The sequence below is a fragment of the Acomys minous genome, assembly GCF_964271855.1.
Source record: "Acomys minous genome assembly, chromosome: 5".
In the NCBI taxonomy this organism is placed as follows: Eukaryota; Metazoa; Chordata; class Mammalia; order Rodentia; family Muridae; genus Acomys; species Acomys minous.
In genome coordinates this window covers 126,932,002-126,954,734 of record NC_140494.1, presented here as the reverse complement: position 1 = coordinate 126,954,734, position 22,733 = coordinate 126,932,002, and the positions used below count along the sequence as shown (strand labels likewise).

The 22,733-nt window shown below is 47.8% G+C and overlaps 1 protein-coding gene across 7 annotated transcripts; it reads right to left on the bottom strand.

The window, feature by feature from the left end:
- Positions 1–281: 281 nt before the first annotated feature.
- On the bottom strand, positions 282–21,920 carry LOC311598658 (C2 calcium-dependent domain-containing protein 4A-like). 7 transcript variants are annotated; one of them, XM_084783916.1, is made up of 3 exons: positions 16,574–21,356; positions 1,688–1,981; positions 282–1,506 (listed from the first exon to the last, which is right to left on the bottom strand). In XM_084783916.1, the coding sequence occupies exon 3, from the start codon at positions 1,464–1,466 to the stop codon at positions 435–437; it is 1,032 nt and encodes a 343-aa protein (XP_084640042.1). In that variant the 5' UTR covers positions 1,467–1,506; positions 1,688–1,981; positions 16,574–21,356; the 3' UTR covers positions 282–434. The 7 variants fall into 7 exon arrangements, with proteins under 7 accessions (XP_084640042.1, XP_084640038.1, XP_084640041.1 ...); XM_084783912.1 differs by having other exon boundaries at positions 282–1,981; positions 16,574–17,261; positions 20,801–21,356; XM_084783915.1 differs by lacking the exon at positions 16,574–21,356 and adding an exon at positions 21,572–21,920 and having other exon boundaries at positions 282–1,981.
- Between the last annotated feature and the right edge of the window lie 813 nt (positions 21,921–22,733).

Genomic DNA, 22,733 nt, shown 5'->3' with positions numbered 1-22,733 from the left:
ACGCGAACCTTTCAATGCTCACGTGAAGAAAGAGGACAGGAAGAGCGTGCACGTGGGTGTGGGTGTGTTTCTGCTTTCACCAGGGCAGCGCCAGCTTTTGTTTTGTTTTTCCTTTTGACTATTATTACAATGGTTTGAAAGAGGATCAGATGCTGTGAATAGAGTAAAGGGAGCCATTTTTTTTTTCTTTTGTTACCAAAAAGCGATAAGAAAAGTGGAAAAACATCAATACTGCAAGATCATATATAGAAAAAATAAATAACTTTTATTTTGTACAAAAGGGAAAGTGTACCAGAGCTGAGAGAGGCTGTATGTGTCCCAGGGCCAAGCGACTGCCAGAGTCTAAGAAGGCTGCAATTGTTGCAGGGCCAAAAGTCTGTATGCACCTCAAAGCCAAGCGACCTTCAGTGTCCAGGGCGCCAGGGAAGCCAGGCTCAGAGCAGTAGCAGAGAGCCCAGCAGCAGCTCGCCCTGGCCTAGAGGTCGCCCGCGCTCCAGCCCGCGGCCCTTGCTCTCCGCCTTGATGCGCACGGCCAGGCGGCGCAGCTGCTCCTCCGAGAGCCTGTCGAAGCAGCAGTCCTGGTCCAGGGCGGCCTTGCGGCTGCGGCGGACTACACTGGCGCGCTGCTGGCCCGACGACGGCCGCAGCACCAGGCTGAGGCGACAGCCCACGTTGCGGGGCTCGAGCGCGACTGCGGGGCCCTCAGCGCGCAGCAGGCGGAGGCGGAGGCAGGCGCTGCGCGGACAGTATTCGGCGGCCAGGCGCAGCGTGCAAGCCCCGCGGCCCAGAGGCACGTTGGCCTCGGCTTGCAGGCGCTGGGGATCTGGGTCGGTGGCGGCCGGGGACGCGCAAGAGGCGGCGCGCTGGTGCTCGTCGCCGCGGGACGAGGGGCGCGCGCCGGTCCGACCGCGAGGGACCCGCAGCGCGCGGCTCAGCAGCCCATCTGGGGCGCGCAGGAGACGGCGCACTCGTGGCAGAGGAGCCGGAGGTGGGGCGGTGACCTGGTCGCGCGGAGCGACGAGCACAGAGTCCGAGGCGCGGCGCGGTCCCGCGTAGGTTTGGGAGCGTTGGCGAAGCCCGGGCCGAGGGACGGGGACGCCAGGGTGGCCGTGGAAGAGCGACTCTTTCCGGCGCGTGTGCGGGCTCTCGAGCAGCGCACAGAAGCCGTAAGCGGTGCGCGCGCGGGGCAGGTGCGGCAGCGAGAGCGCAGCCTGTGAGCGCGGGTCCCAGTCGGTGCGGCCCGCGCGATCGTCAGCATCATTGTCGTAGTAGTCAGGGGCGCGCGGCCATAGGTCGGGTTCGGCCGCGCAGCGCCAAGGCAGTGTGGCAGCTGGAAGCTGTGATTCCGGAGCGTCCGGGACAGACAGCCGCGGGGGGATGCAGAACTCTGGGATGCGGCCCGGGGTGAGCACGTTGGAGAAGGCAGGCTCTGGAGTGGAAGAGCGGAGTCGACCGAGAAGCCTCATCTTCCTAGCCTGTGCCGGAACGCGACGGATAGAAGTATGCCTGTAACAGAAAAAAAAAAAAGTGTTGAATTTGGGCTCCTGGAGTCCAAGGGATCCCTTCCTGGATCCTCTGAAAGCACACGTCAAGGGCTCAGAGTCAGCACGAGCCTTTGGAACATGCTCATGCAAATCCTGCCTTCCAGTTATCAAAACTAAATACACGAGCATATAAAAAATCAGACCTTTTCTTCTTCAGCCTCGGTGGTTCTGACTGCAGAAGCACAGCTGGTGACCTCCAAATCACAGCTGGGGTTCCACCTTCAGCGCTGCAGCTGGGACAGCGGCGCTCCTGTTTTATACCCTAGCCAGGGTCCCGCCCAACTGCCAAAAGCCCAATCCGAAGAGGCAACGGACAGGCCGCCTTTTCCGCTTAGTCTCAGAGACGCCGCGTGGGTGTTGCCCGAGCTGTCCCTTAGCTTGAACGCCACTCGCAGGTCTGGGAAAGGCTGCAGGTGAGTAGAGGTCATCCTGTCACCCTGCGAAAGAGAATTCGGCAGTTTAAAGTGTTTGTGGCCTCTCAGAGAAGGCGAGGAAAGAGGAAGAAACAGAAAATTGTATTGGCGACAAAGTAAATCCGGTCCTCCACTCGACACATGACCTACCTACACTCACGTTCCACTCCTTTTTTTCTGCCGCCATTCGTCACCGCCTGCAGGTGGGTGTACACCTGTTTCCAAGCACAGACTAAACTTGGCATGGCCGTTTAGGATAAGGGTTACATGCAACTTTGCGAAGTTGAAAACGCACTAGTCAGCCTACCCTTAACATATTCAGACGACTCATGCTCAACACTGGACTAAAAGATGGGAGAGAGTAGTTCTGCGCCCTTCCCAACTCGAAAATCCCGAGTTCCAAGTCCCAGGCTCCGCACTTTAGCCTCTGACTCCCTCTGCTGGACTCTCTTTGCTATCACAGGATCTGGGCTACGAGATGCCCTAAGCATTGGTGGCCTGGATGAATTAAAAATGTGCAAATTTTTCTGAATAACTGCAAGCTCAGGCCAATTTAAAAAAAAAAAGTGGTGTGTGTGTGGGAAGCTTTTGGAAGATCCCTAAAAGTAACATTTGATTTTCCAAAGCTACCATTTTCTTTCTGCCCTAATATGGACCTATCCAGAGGTGGGAGGGGGCGGGGAGGGGAGGAACCTTACACAAAATCCAAGGACTCTCTTCACAAGGCCTAACCTTTATTTTCTGGGGTGAGAAAGATGAAATCCGAGGGGCTCTGGAAAATTCCACAAAAGCTAAAAAGCTGCAGCGCATGTGGCAGAGGTATTTCACAGTCTGACATGCCTTTCCTCTGCCCCTGTTTTGTTTCTTTGAAGGGGAGAGTATTGGAAATGTCACTCAGGACTCCCACACAGCTAACAGAGGCTGCCACTGAACCACATCCTCAGACCTTGCCCAGGCTGGCCTTAAATTCATTCTGTAGTCCAGGCAGGCTTTGAACTTGCCATCCACCTGCCTCGCAACTTCCTGGACGCCAGAGATACTGGCCTATGCCACCAGACCTATCTGACTCTGAACTTTTTGCACACGTCAGCCCACTCCCAAAGTGTTGGGACCCCCGCAAGCCTTGTGGTCTGCAGGGGACCGATCCTTGCCAGGGGGGGAAACGAAAGTTGAGTCCACACCATCTCTGCAAGAGCTGTGTCAAAACTTCCAGGATTTATTTTTCCTACACATTTAGATGCAGTAAAACTTTGGGGGAAAGGTTTCCAGGTGAGAGTTATAACAGCAAAGCTTTAGGCGTTGCTACATAGAAGAAACTCCCAAGCAAAACAGGAAAGCATCTGTGGCTTTTACAGTAAGGATGAGTTCTATTGACTGCTCTACTGTGCTCAGGGCCAGGGCCGCGGGAGGATGGGCTTGTGACAGGCAGAAGGAAGGATTCTGCTGGTGGGTGGTGCAGAGTACATGGGGCCCCTTTCATAAGGATGGGTTCTATTTACTGAGACACAAAGCCCAGGATCTGGGGGGCATTTGGGAGGCTGGCTCCATAGGCTAGCGAAGGGTCACAGGTTGTGAGACACCACGATTCCAGCCATGTGCGTGGCTGGGCACCTGCCATTTCTCTCCTTTGAAGAAGACAGGCCTGCACGTTTAACAACTCTGGTTTCCCCGATGCTTTGTGCAGCTGTGCCTTCTACAAGGAGCCTTGGCCCAACTCCTCCTCTGCAGCTCCCTCCAACCACAGTCTCTAGACCACTGCTGTGTTTCACGTGATGCTTTTGAAGCGTTGATTTGCAGCTTTCTCCAGCCAAATACTACATAAGTCACGAAGTCCCTAGAGAAACTGTGTCATGTGATAGGTGTTCTCCTATCATGGACGCAATGAGCTGATTCAAGCCAAATTAAAGCACAAAGGCGGGTTTATTGGGGGCAGGTTCACCGGCCTCACAGGGGTGGTCAGTGAAGTCGCCATGCAGAGGGAGATGGACAAGGAGGGGAGAGAGAACAAAAATGTCTGGTTGTACAGTGAAGAGCATCTGGGGGAGAGCTCAGCCCCTGGGCTGGGACGTTCAGGGTAGAGGGCGGGGCATGCCAGCCAAGCCTGTAATCGGTAGGGACTGAGGGATGCTGGCGCTTTAACCACGGGTCCTGGGTCTGAATCCCAACATCATGAAGTATAAAAACCTGAGTGAAGAGTTGGAGGACAGAGGAAGGAAAGAGAAGAAAGGGCAGCACACAGTAAAGGTTAGGGTACCTGCAGGGAACATATTTATATACAATAAAATCCCTGTGATTCAGAGCCCACAGCCGCCTTCACTCCAGTTTGCCCTGGACAGCTTACTCGGCCCCTTTCAATTCCAGCACCAGGGATACAATCCTCGGCAAATAGTAAGAGCTCAGTCAATATTTGATGAGTTATATTGCATTAAATTGATAGCAATCTACCACCCAGTTCTTATGACTGTCAGGTGCTTCTGCCACCTACCTTACTAGCTGGCTACATTATTTGATTTCTTCCTTGTAATAAACCAGTGAGGCAGATGGGAAACTCAGATGCACTTGAGAGACCTTGTCAACGGTTATTCAGACTGAGCCAGGCCACACCTGCCTCCTCCCAGCTTTCTCCCTTCCCCAGCTTTCTGGTCGTTTCCTTCCTTCCTCCCTCCCTCCCATTCACTCTGGTCTCTATAAGTAACTGAGATGTTGTGTGACTTATCTGAAACCCAGATATTTGTTTGCTTGTTTCCTTGCTTGTTGAGACAGAGATGGCCCAGGCTGGCCTTAGATTTGTGGTGATCCTCCTGCCTCAGTGCCTGAATGTTAGAATTAAAGACTTGTACCACCATGCTTTGGGAGAATGCTCTTTCTTACAGCACTCGGGCTGCTCTTGTATATTTCCTGCCGCCCTTACTTTGGAGTGACCCATTATGTCCAAATCCTTAAGTGTAAGGAAAAGTGAGCTTGCCCCTCTGTGTAAATAGCAAACCCTTTGTATTGTAATTGCATTTCCCTAGTGGATTTGGGTTTCGTGACTGAGCTAGTGTTGATCCATATGAACCCCCAGAGCCAGGGAGCAGTGACCATTCGCCTAAAGGCAAATTCAGGCAGAGATGCCCTTGGGGTCCCTGGCCATCTGGTTCTCCCATCAGGTCAGGCGTCCACAGAGTCCCTGGGGGAAGGGCCTTCTCTAAGGTGTGTGCTAGGGCGGAACAGCAGCGGGTCTATGTAATCATTGCACAGCAAGTGCCTTTTCTTCCCTGCTGAGGAGTGACAGGATTCTTCCTATCTTTTTAAAAAAGGTCTTTAAGGTTAATTATCTAGACTAATTTGTGGTTACTGTTTAGCATCATTAGACATTATCCTTTGATGTCACATGTTCGTCTCTTTCACGTTGGTACAATGTACACAGAACCCTTAATCATTTTTGCAAACATCGTGCTTACTTAATCCCTGAGATAACAGTGGAAATGGGGTACTCAGGCTACAGCTGAGGCAATGGAAACTTGTCATTCCCAACATAAGAGTGCACGGCTGAGTCATGGCCAAGGCCTGCTTGGGACTCCCAGCTGTACTTGATCTTGGGACTGGACAGATGGCTCAGTGGTCAAGAGCACTGGCTACTCTTCCAGGGGAACTGGGTTCTATTCCCAGCACTCACATGGCAGCTCATAGCCATCAGGAGATCTGACTCTCCCCGTGGGCCTCCAAGGGCACCAAGGATGCATATGGTGCACAGACAGACATGCAGATAAAACACCCATACACATAAAACAAAATTGAAATCCTTGTGTTTTTTCAGACAAGATCTCCCTCTGTTTGCATAGCGTGATGTCGCCATTAATCCCCCCACCCCACCCTGCGCTGGCAAAGAAGCATCAGGTGGCACTCCAGGAGGAGAAATGGCTCTGCGTTCCAGGCAGATGTGGAACTCTAGTCTAAAACGGTCTCAAACTCATGATCCCTCTGCTTCGGCATCCCCAAGGGTGGGGTTAAAGGGTGAGCCACCTCGTGTGCTTTCCAGCTTTGTGTTCTGTTCCCTAGTGTGACTGATAATCCCCAAAGTTCCAAGATTTGAGCCATTTCTTTTGGAGTGCTATCTGATGCTCGCTGAGGCAATCAACCACTTCACACTTGCTTCTCAGACTTCTCTCTGGGACTATGAAATTATGAGAACTTTCCACACATTTGTGAGAAGTCTACTGCATGTAGAACACACAAGTAGTGTGCTCTGAAGGCACTCTAAGACACCATCAGGCCACGGGTGGTGGAGCATGCTTTTAATCCCAGCATGCAGGAGGCAGAGACAGGTGGGTGAATCTCTGTGGATCCCAGGCTAGCCAGTGCTATTCAGTGGGGCCCGAGGAGAGAGAGAGAGAGAGAGAGAGAGAGAGAGAGAGAGAGAGAGAGAGAGAGAGAGCGCAAGCACCAGCACTAGCACTAGGTAATAGAATGTAGAGCCAGAGGGTCCAGCAAGTGGAGACAGAGACAATGTGCTCCTTGCGGCGAGGCACTGCCAGCTGCATGTTCTGCAAACATCCGTCATTTCCAAAGTCTACCAGTGCTGAAGATCTGCAGTGACATCACATCATCTGTCCCACCCCACCCCTACCACCTCACACCAGAAAAGCTTTGATTCATGAATATTGTGGCCGGCTGTTCAACCTTGCCCTAGACTCTTAACCCCCTTCGTTTATTCTATAAAATAGGCTAGTGGTTGTTCCTGAGTAGCCAATTGGCTTGCTTGCATCATCATAGTAGCTGGGTGGAAACGCCTAACATCCAGCTACATCATGAGGATGAATAAAAGCAAATAGGCTACTGCTTGGGACATTAAAAAAAAAAAAAAGACTAGTTGGGAGGGGCTTGCTATAGACGTTGGGTATGACCCAGGGGACAAGGCAACTTGTTTCTCTTCTCTCCTGACTGTGCTGAGTGATCAAGAGAAAAAAATCTCCCCTTTTTAAGAAGCACGGAGAAACATTCGTGTTGTTATATTTTTCTTGTCCTTAGTTGAAAATTGATGCCATTTGTGTGTTTTCAACTGATTTGTTTCAGTGCCTAACAGACCCAACAAAGGCTCTATGACTAGCCTGCCGTCCAGCTGGAGAGTGGCCCTCGGCCGCTGGGACTGCGGTTCTGACAGTAGCTATGATAACTTTCCACCCTGTGCTGAAACACCCTGAGAAAATAAACTGGGGGGTTTTGGCTCGTGCTTTCCAAGGTTTTCCTCCATAGCAGATTCATTCTGTCACTTTGGGCCCAATGGAGGCAGAATGTCATGGTGGGTGGGTGGGTGGGTGTATGACACAGCAAAGCTGCTTGTTTCATGGTAGCTGGAACTGGGTAGTTGGGGGGAGGGGGGAGGCAGGAAGGGACTGGAAAACTTCCCCCTCAATGCCACATTTCCAATAATCCCTCACTTCTCAAAGTTGGTATCTCCTCCCCAGTGGCCCATTAGACTATAAGGCCATGAACGTACTGTCAACATCAGAGCCCTCACGATGCCAACACCTCACAATAGTACAGCTCTAAATACTGCTGCAGGGCACACTGGAACGTGTGGTGGGACATTTAAGACCCCCAAAAGGAGGCAAAAGACACCGGCACTCTGTTTACATTTGGCACTCTTGAAGGAAGGGAAGCTATGTGCTAGGCCTACAACTACCAAGAACTCACCAAGTTGGAGTTACCGGGGAGTTGCCTGGATCTGGAGCCATGGGTCTTGGAACACCGCAGCTTCAAAGCAACTTGTGGTGGTAGATGCTTGATTCTCAGTGGAACTGTTTGGGAAGGGTTAGATGTGGGTGTGGCCTTGCTAGAGTGGGTGTGGCCTTATTGGAGATGTGTCACTAGGGGTGAACTTTGACATTTAAAAGGCCCATGCAGGCCCAGTCACGCTTCCTTTCTCTGCCTCTTTGTAGCACATCTCAACTCTCCAGTACTGTTCCTGTTCCGTGCGTGCCTGCATGCCACCATGTTCCCCATGGTGATGGTCATGGACTAGGCCTCTGAAACTATATTCAAAACCCAAATTAAATGTTTGCTTTTATAAGTTGCTTTGGTCATGGTTGTTGAGGTGATTTGTGTATGTGTGTGTGTGTGTGTGTGTGTGTGTGTGTGTGTGTGTGTGTGTGTGCATTGTGTATTCAAATGCTGATTTCTGTACCCAGAGATCTGGTTGCAGCTTGGACTTTGGCCTTGTCATTATTATGTCTCGGTGTGTTGTTAACATTGCTCTCCATCACCTTCTGATTGGTCAAATAAAGAGCTGACTGGCCAATAGCTGGGCTGGAGAATTAAGGCGGGACTTCTGATCGCAGTGAGAGGGTCTGACGTAGGGCTGAGGGAATTGCCATCAGGATGCAGATGAAGAAACAGATGCCAGAACGAAACTAAGATGGCAGGTGATGGATGGGCCATGTGGCTGGATGCCAGAACACACCAGCCTGGGGAGTGCTGCTGCTGCCCAAGCAGGCAAAATGCTGTAGCCATTATCTGTGTGGAAGGGTTCCACCTGCCACGCCAGGTACTAAGCTAAACACTGGAGGGAGGCAGAGACAGCACGCATAAAAGAATCCAAGACTCAAGCACAGATGAACCTCAGCAGGTAAGATGTTTGGGTTTATGCTTAAGTGCTAACACATAAGGATGAAATCACACAGAGCTTTTGGACCTACATAATACTATGTTTTAAAACAGAGACCAAAAATGAAAAGAGAAATGGCTTAACTGAGATTGACTTAACATCAATTATGATTATCGTCACTCTGGTATTTCATGTCTTATTCTTAATAGCCATAGTGGCTTTCAATACCTTCTTTTTTTTAAAGGCTTTATGAGGCACAGGAAAAAAAATATGAAAGGTGGAGACAAACCTTAGAAAAAATTAGTAAGACTTATAAAAATGGAAAAGATACACAGGGCTGGAGAGATGGCTCAGAGGTTAAGAGCACTGTCTGCTCTTCCAGAGGTCCTGAGTTCAAGCCCCAGCAACCACATGGTGGCTCACAACCATCTGTAATAGGATCTGGTGCCCTCTTCTGGTGTGCATGAAGACAGTGTACTCATACACATAAAAACATCTTTAGAAAAAAGGTGCACAGAGACAGGAATTAAGACAAGCGCCTACTGTGCCACCATATGATGACATTATAGAGATGTTTTCAGAAAACCAGCTTGTCCAGTTACTGCGCAAGTACCAGCAGATAGACAGACACCTCCAAGGTAGTGAAGAATTTGGGTGGCATCCCATAGATGTGCTAGGTTTTAAAAACTAAAGTATCACTTCATATGGTATTCATTCACCATTTGTGAAGCAGATATTAGACTCCTAGGTGATTCAAAATAGAATAATCCCCCAAGACTGGAAAGACAGGACAAAAGCAGTATTAGAACTTGGTCCTCAGTTACAATGGTTATTATAGTGGAGAGAAGAGGCTAAAGAGATAGAACAGAGAAACAGGGCCAGAGGTGTCAACATTTCCCAAGATCCGTTCCTTAGGTGAAGGTTGATGAGTTGAGGTACAAATGAGAGTTTAATATGAAAAGGCCTTCATGCCATTAAGTCGTATGGCAGCTCTAAGTGCTTGGCACAAGGCTGGAGAAACAGGAAAAAGGTCTGAAACATTTCCTCAGATTGAACAAAGTCCAAATGAACATTCACTGACTTTCTACAAAGATTGGCTTTGGCTGTATATAGAAGGGTATCAGATCTTTGGCTTTCAAAACTGCTAATTCTGAATGCAAAAAGGTGATCAGGCCTTTAAAGGCAAAATTAGCACCAATAGATGAATAGATTACAAACATGGCTGATATTGGATCTCATTCATATGATGTAAATTTAATAGAAGTGATCTCTAAAAGTTTTGAGAAAAATCCAAACTGTCAAATGTCTTAATAGTGGTAAGCAAGGTCATTTCAAAAGGAATTGTAGGCAATCCCAAGCTAATTCTGAAAGAAAGCCTGAGCCTTCTGGAATATGTAAAAGATATTGCAAAGGCTGGCATTGGACTAATGAATGCAGATCAGCAAGGGACAAGCAAGGTAAACCCCCCCCTGTGGGGAAACATGCAGGGGGGCCTCTCACAGCCCCCACCCCCCCCCTGTGGGGAAACATGCAGGGGGGCCTCTCACAGCCCCCACCCCCCCCCTGTGGGGAAACATGCAGGGGGGCCTCTCACAGCCCTCACATCCAATTCAAATCAGCCATCCACGGTCAGCAGCCGAGACACTCATCCACCGAACAATTTAACAATATTGCTCTGAAGTGTTAATAACCCAGATATCAAAGTTAGATCAGTTTCAGTAGATAACACAAAAAAACCAGCAGGGACCAGAAAACTAGTATTTTGGCAAATTTCTATAGATGATCAGAGGCCAAAACTAAAGATATATATATATATGTAATATTGAAATTAAAGACATGGTAGACACAGAAACAATGTAACAATAATTTCACCAAAATCTTCAGGGAGTAGGTATTCAACTTCTAGCGGTTGGAACTTTATGCCAGATAAAACAAAATGTAAAACAGCTTAAGTGTATAGGGCCAGAAGGTCAAATAGGAATATTACATAATATGTGGCTAATATAGCCATGAATTTATGGGGAAGAAATCTATTGCAACAATAGGAAACACACTTTAGCATTCCCCCAACTTTAGGGAGATGTGATGAAGATCTTGAAAAAAGTTATCAAGAACAGTCACAGACTGTCCAGGTTATGCATAAACAGGGCACAGCAGAGGTTGGCTCTTCAAATTCGTATGAGGGAGCCACTGATGACAGAACACCAATGGTCCTACCACTAAGGTAGGGTAAAACAATGGCCTATGACAAAAGAAAAACTACAGCCACAGGAGCAGCTGAGGCTCAGCATATAGAAGAGTCTACCAGCCCTTTTAATTCTCCAGTATTTGTCATTTAAAAGAAAACCTGGAAAATGCGGGAGTGTTAATAGATCTGAGAGCAGTCAATAAAATCACTCAGCCAATGGGCTTGTTACAGCCTGGAATCTCATTGCCTTGTTACCTGAGGCATGATTTATTATAGTGATTGATTTGAAAGACTGCTTCTTTAGTAAGCCTGTACAAAACAAGATACAGATTTGCTTTCATTGTGCACACATTTAATTTCTCCATGCCAACTAAGAGGTACTAATGAAAAGTCTTGTCACAAGGAATGTTAAACAGTCCTACTTTGTGCCAATATTTTGTACAACAGTCATTAGATATAACTCATAAGCAGTTTCCTCAATCTATAATTTACCATTATACAGATGACATCTTGCTGGATGATTCAGATAGAGATGCCTTAGAAAAAAAAATGTTTGACGAAGATTTTTGGGAATTTGTTGGGGATTACAAAATTGTTTCTGAAAGCCAGGCATGGTAGCGCACTTCTTTAATCCCAGTACTCGGGAGGCAGAGGCAGGTGAATCGCTGTGAGTTCGAGGCCAGCCTGGTCTAAAAGCGAGTCTACGACATACAAGGCTACACAGAGAAACCCTCTCTTAAAAAACAAAAAACAAAACAAAACTAAAAATTCCTCCTGAAAAAATACAAAGAGGGGATTCAATTAATCATCTAGGCTATAATATAGGTCTGCAAAAAATTTGGCCATAGAAAGTACAAATCAGAAGAGACCAATTAAGAACTCTTGATGATTTTTTAAATTTTCTGAGAGATATTAATTGGCTAAGGCCTACAACTGGACTAACTGCTCAAGAGCTGAGTAACTTATTTCAAACCTTACAAGGCGACAAGACCTTATTTAGCCCAAGAAAGTTATCAGCTGAGGCTGAGAGAGAATTAGATTTGGTAGAAGAGAAACCCCATGGTGAACATGCGGACCATTTAGATTTAAAGCTGGACTGTATTTTAGTTATTTTGCCTTTTTCTCATTCTCCCACAGGAATTCTTATGCATAGAAAAGATTATGTCTTAGAGTGGATATTTTTGGTGCACAAAGTAAAAAATTAAAGACTTGTGTGTAGAAAGGGTTTCTGAATTGATTCTAAAAGGGGAAAAAAAATGAGACCACCAATTAGCAGGAATACACCCAGCAGAAATTGTGGTGCCTTATACTAATGCCAAAATTGTCTCATTATGGGCAGAAAATAAAGACCGACAAAGAGCTTACAGTAATTTTGCAGAGAAATCCGCAACAAATACTCCCCAAACCAAGCGATTTCAGTTTATAAAAAGAACTAATTTGATTCTCCCTCATATAGAGAAAGGGACACCAACTTCTGGAGGCCCTGCATTCTTTCTACACTGTTGTTTTAAAGAAAGCAAACTCCAAATAGTTCAGTTTTACCAATGAAGACTCAGGAGCCAGATGCTAAGTTGAAAACTTCCTGGCTCAGAGAGGCAGAGAAAGCACCCAGCTGTCTTTCCTACTCAGACCTATGGGCAAAAGTAGACGAGAAATGAAGCACATCTCAAAGGCACTATCACCTTTCAGTGTGATGCTGTGAGGCATAAGAGGCTTAGAAAAACTAAAAAGCTACTCAGTAGTGCAAGCCGATCCTATTGCTTACAACTTATACTGGGCAAACACAAAGTTAGAAAAACATGCACTAAAATCACAGCAGCAAGCTGACTGTGTGGATGGCAGTGAGCCTATGAATTTGTCCAAGTGCAGTTGAGGGGCTAAATGTACAGATGATCTCCTGCACCGAGAAGGCGACACCTCCAGGGAGCGACAGGCCAAGCCTCGTGAATGAGTTCAAGTGAACAGTCACAGCCGGAGTGCGCAGGGAGAGAGGCTTTTAGCACTGGTACTTGGAGGAAGACATTTAGAGGCAAGGAAAGGCTATGTGTGGGGTGTGGTGTGTGTGTGTGTGTGTGTGTGTGTGTGTGTGTGTGTGTGTGTGTTTAACCTGTCTGGAATAACATTTTACCTGCGTTTTAGGACACTAACTGCTTTTATAGGTCAGTAAACTTCAAACAGGCAGCTCTCCCTCCTCCCGCCCCGCAGGCACTCTTCTTAAGCTGCTTGTCCCCAGGGACGATGATGATGTCTCCCTCATGCCTGGTACTCGGCTAGACCTGTGCACAGAGCCTCCGGTAGAAACACACCAGCTGTGGTATCCTTGCACACCTGCCAGCTTAGATCACGTAGGAGCAGGGAGGGAGTGCACGTTGTCACCGGGCTCTATACACACACACACACACACACACACACACACACACACACACACACACACACAGAGGCTATAATTGATCCAACTGATTCCTGAAGGTAACCTGAAAAAGGGTCTTTAGCTACCTATGAATATACAATTCTGTGTTGAGGTCGGATGGAAAAAAAGGCAGACTGGAAGCCTTCCTCTTTTTTCCTTTTCTTTCAGACTTTTTAAAAAGATTTTTATGTGTATGTATGGATGTTTTGTTTATATGTATACATATGTTTATATGTACCATATGCATGCCTGTTGCCCACAGAGGAACTGGAGCTCAGACAGTTGTGACTGCGTGAGTGCTGGGAACCGAACCCAGGTCCTCGGCAGGAGCAACAAGTGCCCGTAACTGCTGAGCCACTTCCCAGTCCCAAACTTTCAAACTTGTGACTTTTTTTTTTTCATAAATATACTAGGACCTCCTCATTCCAAAGTTTGGCTGCTTGAGATATTAAATTTGTATTCAAGTGAAGACTTGATAAAACACATTAAGACTGCACAGGGCTTAACAGGTGCTGTGAATTTTCTTCCATTGGAATTCCCGATAATGCCATTTGGCAGGCCTGGGCTGGGAGAATCTGTTCTGTGCACAGGCCTCCATGGGGTGGGGCTGCTTGAGCAGCCATCCTTTTCTCACCTCCTTTTCCTGAGAGCCATGCACCTTCTGTAGGAGGGGAGAGGGAACTACACTCATGGCATCTAGGAAAATCTCGAAGTTCCAGTGGAAGCTGCCCGTCCGGTCAGGCGTTGCCTGAGCACCTATTTTGGGTCTAACCAGGGAAATACATGGTCACAGCCACTTACTCTGGCTTACTCTGGTCATGAGATGTATAGAACTTCCAAATTCACTTTCAGAGGCAGAGACACAGCAAAAACCATACAACACACATGGTGACATGACATTCCAACTTTTTTTTCTGCTAAGGCTATAAATCTTGTTATTTCACACACACACACACACACACACACACACACACACACACACACGTCAAATGAAACTTTCAGTGTTGTGAAAGACAAAAAGTGTGCAAAGGGAGAAATCTGAGAAAGAATTCCATGTAATATAGTGGAAAGACAGTGTGATACAAAGGTAAGAGCCAGATTCTGTTCCCAGACTCCAATGTGGGCACAGGCAGTTCCCTGCAAGGAAGCTATGCCCGGGGCCTCTCCCATCCCCACTGTACAGCAAAGCAGACAGACCCACATTCAATCCCTTAGAACAACAGCTGAAATGTAAGCCTTCCTAAGAGTCAGTCACATATGCTGTTAGGCTTAAAGGCTTGACCACCAGCCCTTCTAGACTACAGCTTCTCTGCCTCCGAAGAGCCACACCTCAGCTAGTGACTCCCAAGCCAAGGAGCCAAACCTTCTAATGCCTGGGAAGCCACTCATTCAGTATCTATTAACATCCAGACTCACAGCTGAGAGGTGCAGGAAGAGCTACCCAGTATCTGCCTCTGCTTAATTTAGGTATGCAGTATACGAAAAATTAACATTCTCTTCAAAAATTATTTTGCAAAAATATTCTAGGACAAAGAGTTACCAAGCCTCCTGTGAAGGGTAAGACGGTGGTTAGACGTCTACTGCTGCTGCCGGACAGCAGCCATAAACACGGGAAGAACCAACCAGGCAGGTCAAAATGTCTTCATGTGAGCTAAGGACATATACTTAAAAAGTTTAACCCTAGGTTCTAAAATAAATCTAAGAAATAATAAGTGCCAGATCTTTCACATAGCCCATGGTCTCTATGGGCAATAATTGCATTCATGTTGGCACATACCCTTATAGATACACACATACACATAATTAAAACTAGAAAATGAATATTAAATGTCTAGTATAAAGAAACATATTTACTATAGTAAAAGGTTGTTCTTGACGAGTTCAAGTTTCAAGAGTCACCAGGGTGTCATTACAAGGGGGAAAAGCTAACCTCTTCTTCCATTTTCTTCAGTACACATATACCTGGTCTACTTTTCAAAAATAACAGCAGTCATTTTTCAAGGATGAAAAAAAAAATCACTGGACAAAATCCAGCATCATTTCGTAATTTTAAACATGCAGCAAACTGGTTAAAAGCGATTTCTCAACTGAATTAAAGACAATTGCCAAAGAAATATAGGAGATGGGGAAATAGAAGGACCCAGAGGGTCCTAGAAACCTACAAGAAGGACATTGTGTGCCGATGCCGCTCTTGTCCAGCAGGAAAGACACCAACACCGGGATTCTTCTTGCAGCAGTTTTTATTCAGGATCCTGGAGTGACCCCAGGAAAAGCTCCCACAGAACCTTTTATAGTGTGCCTGTCCTATCAGAAGCTGCCACGTCGCCACTTCTGGTTGGTGCATTCGGATCCCACCACCTCACGCCATGCCTTGTCAGATCACACCACCTGACGCTATGGCTTGTTTGAATCACGCCACCTCACACCATGCCTTCAGGCATGTGCATAGGGATTACTCACTGCGCATGCACAAAAAAGGGACTCACTGCGCATGCACAAAGGTTTACTCACTGCGCATGTGCAAGGCTTTCTCACTGCGCATGCTCAAAAGGGGGCGCATTGCGCCGGTAAAGCAGCAGGGGGCGCTGCTATCTGTGGCTCTCCACAATCGTGATGGGTGGATCGGGGTCCAGGGGGGTCTTCTCAAACTATTGCACTAACCAAGGACTATACAAGTAGTAAACATCCAACCCTTACTCAGATCTACCCAATGGACAGGACATTCTCCACAGTTGAGTAGAGAGCGGGGACTGACTCTGACATGAGCTCTGGTGCCCCATATTTGACCACTTCCCCTTGGGGCGGGGAGGCCTGGTGGTACTCAAAGAAAGAATAAGCAGGCTACCAAGATGAGACTTGATAGCCTATGACCATATAGTGGGGGAGGAGGTCCCCTTCGGTCTTAGACCTCGGGGAGGGGAATAGGCTGAAAGCAGGAAGGAGGAAGGAATGGGAGGATACAAGTGATAGGATAACAATTGAGTTATAATCTGAATAAATTAAAAAAATAAAGATAACTGCCAAGAGCTGACAGGTTACACGGTATTTAAAGGCAGAACATCTTCTAAAGTGCAGAAAGAAGAAAAACCACGTGCTCTCTCAACATTTCTACCTTGTAGCAGAGGTTCTAGCAATTGTAATAATGTCAAAAGCGGGTTTCCTTTGTAGACATTCTGATGGGAGCTGAGTGTGTGCTGCACACCTGTAACCCTCACCACTCATGAGCTGCAAGTCAGCCTGGACTAGGTGAGAAGCTCAAGACAAGCATGGAATGCCTTGTGAGGGACCACCTCAACCAAAGCTCCATGGAATGTTCCAAAAAGCCATCAGAATTTATAAAATTTGCAGGTAAATTTTTTTAAATTATGCTTAAAATATTCCAGGAGTGGAAATGGGGACCCCAATGTCCTTAATGTACAGTATTCCCCTAACCTTTCTCCAAGCAGGTGCCCCCTTTTCCGGTAACTTGAGTCCTGGGACATCTGCATGGCTGTTTCCCAACGAAGGCCGACCACATCACCAGCACACAGAGATGCCTCACTGTACTCGCTGTGAGAAAGTTCACTCTCTGAAAAGTCAGTCCCAAGGTGAAATGTGGAGCGTGAGTACCTGGTCTCTCAGAGTCGGAACCCTTGGCTTTGAGTACTGTCCCAAGCCTCCTTCCTGCTCCGGTCCTGCTGGTGGCTCCCCACCCACCAGGCCCGAGTGTTTCCCTGTTGGCCAGAACGGAAGTCCTGTCAACCTCTGACTCCCTCCTCACGTTGCTGCTCACTCACTTCAGCCCTGGTTGTTCATTCAAGCCTCGCTTTGGTCTCGCTCTCCTAATAAATCAAACCAAGGGTCTCTGAAGATTACCCAGGACATTCCTCTCTTTTCAGACAAGGTAACAGACGAGACAGCGAGTCATGTTGCCTTTCTGTGGGTCAAGTATTTAATAATTTGCTTTCTGCTCACCTTCTAATTAAAGACAATTGGATGATCTGATGGAAACCCACAGAGCACGTTCAGCATTTTCAGTCTCAAATGTTCTGTCATCGGGCCACAGTGAGGAGCTGGGGGTGTGGCTCAGTTATAGAGAGTTTATCTAGCATGTTTAAAACCTTGGCTTCAATCCCTGACACTGCAAAACATATAAACAAAATACTGGGACATCAGGCCACATGAGTGGACTTAGATCTGCCTCTAACATCACTGCAGTGAGCACTGTGCTCCTGTTCAGAGGAAACTTCTAGAAGTAATCACTATTTTTTAATTCAGCTTCTTCAAGTCTGAAGCACTGGCTTTCAAAGTTTGAGGGGCTGAAGCCTCCATTAGCCGATGAAAGATATAAGCCCTTTCTATGCACCCACACTGACATGTAACCAGAGACTAGCCAGGCGGCATGCAACAGCAAGGTAAGGTGGCAGAAATGTCCACATATGTGTTCTCTGTGTGCCCCGCGTGTGTTTAAAGCTGGCTTTTCAATCACAATGGTTTGCATAGTGTGAAGATCATGGAGCTTATTCAGTCTTCAAACTGAGCCAGTGAGGTAAGTATTAACATCCCAATTTTGCCCATGAGGAAACCAAAACCCAAAGAAGTCAGAGATTTTCCAAAGTATACATGGCTCACAGAGGCAGCATCAGAACAACACAGATGCCATACTCTGTTCAAGTGCAGAGTTTAGGGTAAAGATCAGCGTTTCTGTGCCTCTCAAGGGAGGACTCCGTGTCAAATCCTTTCAACTCAGGCCTGACAGTGAATGCCACTGGGGACTCTGTAAAGTTACAGGCCAGACCCATCACGTTATTTATAATCCCAAGTCTCCAAGGACCTGCCATGAGCAAGGGCACCAGAAAGCTTGCTATTTGGCATTGCTGACTGTGAACTCCAGAATTTAAACTCCATTTCAAACAAAACCCAACCTGGTATCAGCAGCAGCAAGGCAGGTGGGTTATCTCTGGGTTGAGGTTTCTCTTTTCCCCAAAGCCGAGAACCACTCAGCCATTTCATAGGCAGTTGACTTTGGGGGAGCAGAGGCAAACAAGCCTAAGGGGGGAAAATGAGCTTTCTTTATGCACGAGAAAATATGAGACCTAGAAAACACACTCCCCAACTTTTTGGAGGATGCGGATGCTGGGAAATTTGCAAAAGTCCCATAAACATAAGCAAAATGTCAGAGAAATCAAAGTGGGAACCCCTAAGCAAGCCACGTGCCAGGCCACCCTTGTGGCGTCCAGCTCTTCTTGTGACATCTGCTTGAAGATAGGGGAGGCCTTTGGCTTGATGCCATCATCACTACGCTGGTGTGCCTGGGTCGAGTCATTGGCAACCAACTGCTATCCAAGAACAGTAGAAGCATCAAAGTCTCAATGGCCCACAGCAATGAGAAAAACAGGGTGATGGATGCTGTCACGTCAGTAGCTGCCTCCCTGGAACACCATCCCTCATTACAGAACCATGAACAGCAACAAACATTCCCCAAACGCTTGTGTAAAATGAAAGTGATGCCATCAGCACCCACGGCTTTATGGCTTAAAAGCAGTGCCTGTTTGCCTCTTGGTTTCTCCCCCACCCCCAAACACACACTTATTTTGAACTTTGCCCAGGAAACCTGTGCATTGACAAGACCAATAATAAAGAAAGCTTTCCAGACCAACTAAACCTCTAGGCCAGTGCCTGTTTTACAGTCCCAAACTAGATGGGTACTGATCCTTGCCTCCCTTGGAAGATTTATAACCTGGAAGTGTTCTGTATATGTTTCCAAAGCTCATAAAATAGCACACATGTACCCCGAAAAGGCCCTAGGGGTGAAAACCAAGCAGCTTTGTCTGCCCTGTCCCCTCATCAAGGAGCGTCTGCACACCCTTCGACACTGCTGCCACCTCCTACAAGAGGTTTGTTTTATGGCACTCAGGCTCCCCAGCCTGCAGAGGTGTGCAAATTATATGTCAAAGTCTTTGCCTTTGGTTTTTCGTTCTGTTAATTTAGGGATACAAGGTGAGTCATGTCCCCCCACCCCACCCCTACCTCCTATGGGTTTTACACATTTATTTTCCCTCTTCCACTTTGCACAATGGCCACAGTAGAAGCCAAGGTGAGCTGCCGCTGGATAACCCATAGCAGCATGGAGGGCACCTGGAGAAAAGAGAGGAGGCCCAGTTATCCCCGCCAACAACCGTGAGCACCACAACCGTCACACTGGCCTCCGCCAGACTCAGCCTCTTCTGTGCCTGTAACCACCCCCAGCTGCCGCCCAAAAAGAAACAAGATGACGGTCTGAGTCCTCGGCAGCACAAGCTAGCTGCTTTCTAACCTGAGCCCAAGAACCTCCAAGACAGTGCCCCCTTCATTCTTGGGGGCCTCCAGCTATCTCTGCTGCTCGGCCAGGGAAGGCAGCCAGTGGAGACGCCCTTTTCAACCCCTGCTATATGATGCACTCTTTCCACAGTGGAGTAGGAGTCTGTTTGTCCCAATCTCTGTACCTACCTAGCACTAAGCAAGGCTTTGAGGGGAAAGAGGAGGACAGGAAGAAAGTAGAGCAAGAGGAAAAAGTTTCTGTCTCCCCTGGTTCTGTCTCTGGCTTCTTAAAGCATCCTGGCCTACCTTCCCTTTGCCCTTAAGGCTAGATTCACTTTTCAACTATTTATTTTTGCTGGCCCGACACCTCTGTTGCTGGACCCTAACTTCTCTGCCATGTTTAATGCCCATCTATATTCTTATCTGGGTTTCTGCTTTGATAACTGCCTTTTTTTTTTTCATCTTTTCTGAATAGACCTTTTCTTTATGGCAAGGATCAGACCAACTTAAGCTTATGTGAAAGGGAAGCGATAACTACCGAAGACCACCATCCAACAAATCACAGAGGCAGAACCCAATGGTCTACAAGTGACTCCCTCCTTTGAATTGATTGGCATCAAAAGCTCTGTGTTACCATCAACCTAGAAACCAACCCTTTCAAGGGTCTGTAGCTTGACCCAACAGGCACAATTGGTCACTTGTCTGTCACAGTTGCTCCAAAAAGGCCAGCCCGTGTCCTTTGAGTGGCAGCAAGAGCCACCAGACCACACTCAACAAAAGGAAAGAGTTTGGATTGGTGCCACATCCACATTTTGTGTTTCCATCCCATTTTCGCCTCGTAGCCTAACCTCCAGCGGAGCTGAGTCTCCTGCTTGGAGCTCCTTAGATCTCAGCTCAACTCAGCTCAGCTCACTTATTGGTTTCCATTGGGTCTCAGATAGAGAAGACTTAGCATGCGCTCTAGCTGGACATAAGCCCAGGTTCCCACCTGTATGGAGCACTCTGTCACTCAATGCAGAGGACAAAGTTCCAGCCTGGGCAGGGAACCATGGTGCCCACGAGCCTCAGGCATTTTGGTGGTCTTAAAATGGAGACTGGGAAAAAAAAGGGGACTCATCAGAGATGAATGAAGGCTTTCTAATTTTGGAAGGTGGATGACGGACACAAGTGTAGTTCGTGGTCAGTCATTAGAAGAGGACCCAGGCATGCCAGGGGATGGGGCTCATAGGAACTATGGACCTAACAAAGACGGTCGGGCGTCAGCTGTGCCCAACTCCTGCTGCTCAACGAAGCATCCTGCCCTGCAACCCCGCCCCCAGGGCATTCAATTCCTACAAGATTAAATCCCAATATCTTAAGGGCCCTTAGAATTACACCTACGTTTCTATTGCACCATCCTGTGGTGTTTCCTTTTCCAGGATCATTTGGAGTGGCAAGGTTGTAGCTCTTCAGAGAAGAAACGCACACCCCGCCCCTATTCCCTTACGTCAGGACACCCAACACCACAACGCGGTAAGTCATCTCTAATCAATTCCACTACATGTGTGTTGTTAACATATAGGTCTAAGCTATTTTAAAATAAGAATGACCCCACCACAGAATAAAGATATCCTTTTTTTTTTTTTAACACCCCTGCTGCCTTCTCCTGGGAACCCCATTTCGTGTCCCCAGTTAGTAGCTTCTGGAAGGACAGCTTCTCCTTTTCTACCCCACAGTGTCTGCCATCTCTGGTGTTTCCCCACCCAGACCCAAGTCTAAAAATCAGGATTTGAACTTAAGACTGTCATAACTGCTTGTCTCAAGCTTCAGAGCGCCGTGCAGCAGGTTCTGTACTGGCCCTAAAAGAACAAAACAACTTCTTCAATGACATCAGAGTGACTTAAAAGTCACTTGAATTTTTTTTTCTTCCTATCTAGAAAGAATGCCTCTCACACGTGGGGCGGGGGTGGAGGTGGGGGATGAGGTGGGATTTGATTAGGTTGTGTAGAAACAGTCTGTGAACCAGGTACCGGCGAGCTGGGTGGGGTGGGTGGGGTGGGGGCGGGCAAAGCTACAGATGTTATTTCACTGGCTCTGGGCTTCTCTGGCGTGAGACAACTCTACTCAAGGGGCAGGAGGCATGCCAGCTCTCAGCGAAGTAAATTGGCTCACCACCTCCAGCCTTGAGCTCCCAGAGAGCTTTATCTGTGGATTCTGTCAAGCCAAGTGTTTACACACAACCACGTGTTCCCAGTTTAATGTCTCTTTCCTGTGACAGGTTTGAAATGTTCCCAAAAATTGCTCCAAAAGGCCATCAGGTAAGTCAGTGACACTATTTAATTGAACTTGCATACAGTTCCTTCCTGATCTCACCCTAAGGCCACTGTCGCCACAAGAATACATATATGGCTGTGCTCAAGGTCTTGGCAACAGCTTAGGGTTTGGGATGAAGGCCCTTCTCTCACCCCACCCCACCCCGTTCCCAACTGCCTTGCAGAGCGCTGTGGAAGCCTAGCTGCTGCCAACTGAAGGGCCCTGGGCTAGGGCAGTCAACGCCTTCCAACGGCCGCTACAGGTTTTCCCGTTCCAACCACTAGGGGCGTCTGGGATTGGCTGGGACTTCTGGGGCAAAGGTGGAGCCAATCCCAGCAGGCTCCAAGCATGCGCACCCTGAGCTCGAGCCCTGGGTGTCTGTTTACCAGAGTAGTTGGTCGTTGAGCTCAGTGCAAGTTGCCGGTAGTGGCCTGCGCTCCTCCGTGCAGCCGGTAGGCTCCTCTCGAAGGCAGGCTTTTGAGATCTGTCCTGAGACTGAGCATACCGTGCCCAGGGTGTGAGGCTGGGCTGGCCCCAGTCCCTTCCTACAGCCTCGCACTCTTTAAAGGACTTGGGTCATCTGGGATGCTTCTGGATTTTGGGGTGTTGAGGAAGGGGGCAGTACCCAAGCCTCACCGCTGAGTCTTTCTTGTGGCCTGCTGTGGGGGCCCTCTTACCAGCCCGCCCTTACCTAGCTCAGAAGGCTCCGCTGAGGCATCTGCTGCCCTCCTACCACCGTGTTTCCGGGTCCCCTTCAATGCTTTCCTAGCGTGTTCTATCGCGGTTTTTTTTTTTCACCAGCCCTCTCCAAGCCTTATTTACTACTTATCTTTGACGTTGATCATTCTTTTCAACCCAAAGAGCTTTTGTGAAATGGATAGAGCTATACTCGCTGCTGTGTGCAGTTTTGTTTAATGATACTTCTTTCTTTTTTGTTTCTTTAAAAACATTTTTATTATTTGTGGGTCTCACATCGTGCACCCTGATTACACTCACTTCCCAGTCCTCCCAGGTCTTCCCC